General features: G+C 53.0%; 1 protein-coding gene across 3 annotated transcripts in view; it reads left to right on the forward strand.

Annotated features, from left to right (window-relative positions):
* Positions 1-5,258, forward strand: part of MTMR14 (myotubularin related protein 14) — an 88,186-nt gene extending 82,928 nt beyond the window's left edge. For all 3 annotated transcript variants that reach the window (XM_083601096.1, XM_083601097.1, XM_083601098.1), the window contains one exon: positions 4,724-5,258. In XM_083601096.1, the coding sequence (XP_083457222.1) occupies positions 4,724-4,901 (178 nt within the window). In that variant the 3' untranslated portion in view covers positions 4,902-5,258. The remainder of the gene's footprint in view (positions 1-4,723) is intronic.
* Positions 5,259-6,261: the final 1,003 nt, after the last annotated feature.

The raw sequence follows: 6,261 nt of genomic DNA on the forward strand, positions 1-6,261 counted from the left end.
CGCCGGCTCCCTCAGCCAATAAAGCAAGATGATCGCAGCAACCCCAGAGTCGGCCACGACTGGACCTAATGGTCAGGGGTCCCTCTACCTTTATTGTTGCATTTATATCCCTCCTTTCTCTCCAAGGAGCTCGAGGTGGCACACATGGTTCTCCCCCTCCTCATCTAATCCCCCACAACAACCCTGTGAGGTAGATTAGGCTTAGAGGCAGCGACTGGCCTCCAAGGCCACCCACTGAGCATCATGGCAGAATGGGGATTTGAACCCTGGTCTCTCAGGTCCTAGTCTGACACACTACCCACTATGCCACACTGGCACCCTTGTTGGTGAGAAGGGGTATCTATGTACATGCACCTACAGAGCACCAGGTGCAGATCAAGGAAGCCAGAAACTAAGAAACACCGAGCACAAAGCTAGATATGTGTACGGTTTTCTTTCAAGCCTCCTGCAAACCCATCTTCAGTAGATGCTTTGAGTTCCAGGAAATGCATTTTCATGGCAGCCCTTAGCTTAAATCTGGGAGATATTACGAATGAGCTTAATGACTTCCTGCAGCAGAAGGAAGAACCAGAGTAAGTGAAGCTAGCTTACAACTCCTGCAAGCCAGTGTCCCCTACAAGGAAATGGGGGATTCTAAAAGCCGACCCTCTCTGCAAGCCCTGTGGGCTTGTTTCTGAATACCAAGCAAGGAGCTGCTTCTGCTACCGATTTTTCTCCCCTGCCCGCCCCATCCAATCTGGAGAGCTGCAGTGTCACTAAACGGGTAATTTCACCAAGGAAGCAGCATGTGGCCAAAGCCAGGGCTTATGCCAAAGTCTTGTGTAATCTCCTGATAGCGCTGTTTGTGCCTTGGGAGTTTCTTGGGGGAGAGCCGCTAGCTTATTTGTAGTGGGGCAAATAAGCAGGGATCTCTCCTTCCTCACCGAGCCCCGTGTGTAGGTTTCTAGAGCTTGGAATTAGGTGGGTTATAATAAGGTGGTGGGGAGAAGAGCGCAAGTTCCTTCTCTCCCTGCAGTTGTTCTAGTTTGTCCAGCCTCTCACACATTGCCTGGCCTGGGGGAGCCCTGCTGCAACATGCAAACTCTGCCGTTTTGTATTAGGAGGGGAGAAGGGGAGATGGTAGAGTGGGGTGCATAGCTTGAAGGCCATGAGCCTCCCATGTGGGAGCCATACCCTAAGCAGGGGGTGGGGAAGCTGCAGACTCCACCTCCCATCAGCTTCAGGCCAAGGATGATGGGCATTGTAGTCCAGAACCATTTAAATAACCATTACTCTGAGATTCTTGGGGGGTCCACGTTTGGCGGTGAATCTGACGAGGCTTCCTGGATCAGACCAAACCTGCGTCTAATCCCGGGTTCGGGTTCTGTCAGGAGCCTGCCAGGTGGAACCGCAGGAGAGGGGCAGGAACATCCCTGGATGTGAAGGGGAGGAAGCCTGATGTCTCAAGGGAAGCCAAGGACAAACCCCTGCAGCCCATTCCTACACATGCTTCTTCAGAATCTAGGGTACACAGCCCTGGGCCCACTGAACCTGGGAATACGTCCCATGGAATCAAGTGGGGCTTTTTTCTTAGCCAGAAAGATAGCCTTGGGGCCAGATTCAGCTGCTTGGTTCCATTAGCAGAAGAAGCCAAGCCCAAGACTCCTCTGCTGGTGCAATGGTGCAATTTCCTCTCCTCTCCTTCCCCAGATACAGTGGGTCGGGAGGACTCCCAGAATAGCATGTCAGGGAAGGAAAGACAGAGGGGTCATTCCAGCAGATATGTTTGCGCTGGTGGAACCATCTCCTTCGCACTGTGTCAAATTCCATTGTTCGACGGGGCTTAAACTCCCAGAGGAAATACAGATAGGATCAAAGCTTTTGCTGTAGCTCTCTGCTTCAGATCCTGCGATCCACCGGCCCCTTTGGGACTGATGCGGAAGTTTTCTTTGTGAACTTCCCAATGCCACTTAGTCCTGGACTTTTAAAAAGCATTTGGAGGAAGACTCAACAAACTTGTGCTTCCTTGCTGCGGATTTCTGAGTCTCTCCTGTGACATGGAGTTCCATAGGCTAGTCGTGGGGCCGTCTGAAAGGCCCTTTCCCCTTTCTGCCACTCTCTCCCAAACAGTTCGCTCTGCGAGCCAGGCGGGCTGAATAGACCGGCTGCCTCTCTCCCTGTGCTCTTGTGCTTTTTGTATTATTATTTTTTTCCTAATCCAAGCCTTTCCGCCATGTCCCCTCGCTGCTCTTTCCGGACTCGGAGCTGGTGGCAGTGGGTGGCTTTCTCCTGCTTTCCATTCAAATTGACGGTGCCAGTTCCTAAGCCGGTGAAAACACTGGGGAGATGAAAGGGAATGCTTGATGGGCAGGTTTGTGCCGTGCCCTTGGGATGACCTTTTTTAAAGGGATGTCTTATTCTCTTTGAGAGAAAATGGTGAGAGAGAGAAAGAGTGTGTGTGTGTGTGTGTGTGTGTGTGTGTGTGTTTGAGAGAGATGCATGTATGCACGACGACAAAGATTGTTTTTCTTAAGACAGCTCTGAACAGATGCCTTTGAACAGTAATCTCCCTTTGCGCAGCTCTCATCTGGAATGTCTTGTTTGCTTCTCTCTCTCTCCCCCCCCCCCACCGCCACCCTGGCTTCCTCCCCACCGCACCATAGATCAGATGGAGAGGAGGCTGGTCACAGGGGGACGCCTTGCCCTACTCTACAGGATGCATCGCTCTCTTGCTCCTCTTCTTCACAGAACGGGAGGGTGGGGAGTGGCAGTGGTGTGGGGGGGTGGAGAGAATAGCTTCCTGCTAGCAGGCACAGCCAGAAGCTCTTGGTTTCTACTCTACCCCAGCTCCCTTTCTTTCCATCTCTGGAGATTACACTCTCAACTTGGACCCTGTGGAAGGAGGGGGAAGGAGGTGGGAGTTGGAGGAGGAGGAGAAGTGGACGAGGAGGCCAGCAAGCGTCGGGGTAATGGAGCCGGAGGAGCGTTACTAATACAGAAGTTCTTGGCCAGAAGGCTTTATCCCAAAAGCACTTTGAGGAGCGGCTGGCAGAATGCAGCACACAGTTCCTTCTCCATCTCTCTCTCTCTCTCTCTCCTCCCTGCAGTGGGCTTTAGGGATGGGGAGGGAAGCGTAGAAGATAAAGTTCAAGGAGAGAAGGTGGAGATCATGGCCTTTTTCTTTGCTCGAATGTTGGCTTTGAGGTTCCTCCTCAGCGCAGCAGCAGGAGACGGCAAGTGGGGCGGGCGCTCTAATTGGGGCTGGTGCAGCAAGCCGAGAGGGGGGAGGAGCGGAGGATAGGAATTCTTTTTTGGGGAATAATGATCTGGCCCTATGGGCGGTGGAGATGGAGGTGTGGGTTCTGACATTCCAAAGAGTTTGGGCTTCATGGCTTCCTGAGCCTCTCCCACGGCTGTGATTCTCCCACCCACCCACCACCCACACAAACACAAAAATTCTGTGCCCTAACTATAACCGCGTGGCCTGTTTCCCCTCGTTGCCTCTCCTTTTGCCTTCTCCTCACTCTCCAGCCAAGGCGGCCCAGAAATGCTTCGGTGCAAAGGCAACTGAGCATAGGAGCCTTACACAATCAGACGCAGCTCAGTATTGCTGACACGGACTGGCAGCACCTCTCCAGAGCTACAGGCAGGGCTCTCCCCCGGTCCTACCTGGAGGTGCTGGGGATTTAACTTGAATTCTTCTGCACGCAGAGCAGGGACTCTCCTGCTGAGCTTTGCCCCTTCCCCAAACCGGCGCCGAGTGCCAGAGTTCAGGCCGCCCCAGAAGCAGCTGCCTTGAGCAGACGCTGCTTCTGTTCTGTTCCGAAGCCCTGTCAGGGACCGGGGGAGTGTTTGCCTCTGATTTGGAAGGCCCTGAGCAGCTTTCTGCCGCAGCCGACCGGGTTCCGGCACTCATGCTTTGGTCACAGTCTCCTTGCTCGCATGGCGAGATGCAGGCGGCGAAAAGGTGCAGAAGCTTTCTGCATCGGAGCCAGTGGGCGTCTGTTTTCCTTTCCCCCTCCGTGCCACCAGAGGAAAGGGAAGCCAGCTGGCTTTGAAGTGTCAATCACTCTCGGAGCTGTGCGAAACGAAGTCGAGCATTTCACCGGCATCTTGAGAGAGCTGGTGGCCAAAAGGCCGAGCTGTGAAGTATGAAGTTTAGAACTTGTGAACTTCCCCCTGGAGGAAGACCCTATAGCTCAGCAGTAGGACATCTGTTTTGCATGCAGAAGGTCCCAGGATCAATCCCTGCAGTCTCTAGGTAGGGCTAGGAAGAGGTTCCCCGTCTGAAATCCCAGAGAGCCACTGCTATGGAGTGCAGACAATGTCGAGCTAGGCGGACAAGTGGTCCAGCTCTTGTTTTAAGGCAGCTTCCTATATTGCCAAAGAAAAAGAATGGCATTGCAGGGGCTGGTGGAACAGGTTGTTTAGCGTTCCTCTCTGCCTCGCAGGAATAACTCCTTGGGACCAAATCCTAGCTGGCTCTCGCAAGTTTCAAATCTGGCTTCTGCTGTGGACTGGGCAAGCTACTCTCCCCACCCGTCTGCAATATAGGACACTGACACACTTCTGCAGAGGATACGGATTTCATAGAGTTGTAGAAATGGAAGGGACCCCACAGGACAGCCAGCCCTGCAGTGCAGGAAATATCCCCTAAAGCATCCATGGATGCTAGCAAATGGGATTTTAAGGGGAGCCCTTGGAACAGTTCCAAAAATTGCCGTTTCCTTCCTTGTCCTTACAGCCTGCTGACGCTGACGGAGAGGGAGACCCGGCTGGAGGACGTGCGCTCGGCGTTTCTGGCGGCCTACAACAGCACGGTGGGCCTGAAGCCTGTGATGCCCAGCCCATCGGGAGCCATCGGTGGCCTTCTGGAGCAGTTTGCCCGTGGCGTTGGACTAAGAGGAAGCAGCGTTCTTTGAGACCCCCTCCCACCACCACCCACCACTACCAAGAACAACAGCAACGCTGCCCTGTCTGGGTTGCTTTCTAGTCCGGAAGGTGAAGGAACCTCATAAGCCATGAGAGCCCAGTGGCCAGCTTCTGGCTTGGGCCAGAGCATCAGGCTACGCTCTCCTCTGTACGCTACCTGACTGCCAGCCCTTCTGGGTCCATCACTGACTGACTGACTGACTGACTGGTCACAGCTTTCAGCTGCCTTGGGCTGGGCTGGTTTCCACTAGAATGATGAGCTGGGGGAATGGTTCTCCACCCCCCCCAACTCATACAGGATTTGGCTAGCTCTGACAAATCACCACAGTAAAATGTGTCAAACACCCCGTCTTCTGGTTCTGTCTTTGGTTTTTCTTTGCGTTTGGCTGCGAGTTCTGCACAAAGCCTTTAGATTGGGGGGGGGGGGCTTGTACATCTCGCCACCCCAGGCAATCTAGAGCTGAGGAGGAGGAGTCCAACCACATCTGGAAGGCTACTGGGTCCCCCACCTTTTCCTTTACATAGTGGTCTGGTTCCCAAAGTGGGAGGAGCCTTTAAGGGAGGTTGAATCTATACATCCCACTCAGCTCCATCAGATCTTGGGCAAAACTCCCGCAGCCCTCGTTGGGCTGTGAGCTTAACATTAAGGTTCTTGTCCTCCATCGATCTGAATCGAGCTTCTGCATTCTTCCTGTTTGCATAATTCTGTACCTTTTCATATTTTTGCTGGACACAGGCTCGTTTGTCATCTGAAGGAGCTCCATGCCAGCCCAGTCTAGCTGACTTTTGAGGTGTCTCAGCAGACAGTCCCCAGGCAAACTTCCCAACAATGCTCCTTTATTTAAACGAAATCAGATTGTCAGGAAGCAAGTTCTCTCTTCAGTCTTACTCTGCTTTAGAAGTGCAGGCAAGGGCAGCCATGGACTCCACTTTAGGCTTGGGGACCTCTCCCCACTAGGCTTTGCCTTTGCTTCTGAGTGCTGTGTGCCAGCAAATGGGTGGAGCCAAAGCCCTGAAGGTACAACACGTGAGGGATGGGTGATTTGTACTGCAACAAGCGCATACATGCACAGCTCTCCATCCAGGATTCAAAGAGCTGCCATTATAGTCCCAGGAACCCATCCCTCTCTTACCAAAAGCATTGAGGAACTAAGACGTAACTCTGGGGAAATCACAAAGGCTGCTGGGTGGGTCACATTGGAGGTCGCATTCTGCACATTGCCCACCCCTGGACTGGATGATCCATAGGTGTCTTCCAGTAGGCATGGGTGGTGCAGGATATTGGCTGTTTCTCCACTAAAGCATAGCAATGTTTTCCTTCCACTATTCTTAGGAATCTTCTTTATGCTG

Source organism: Podarcis filfolensis, assembly GCF_964270895.1.
Source record: "Podarcis filfolensis genome assembly, chromosome: 2".
NCBI classification, from domain to species: Eukaryota; Metazoa; Chordata; class Lepidosauria; order Squamata; family Lacertidae; genus Podarcis; species Podarcis filfolensis.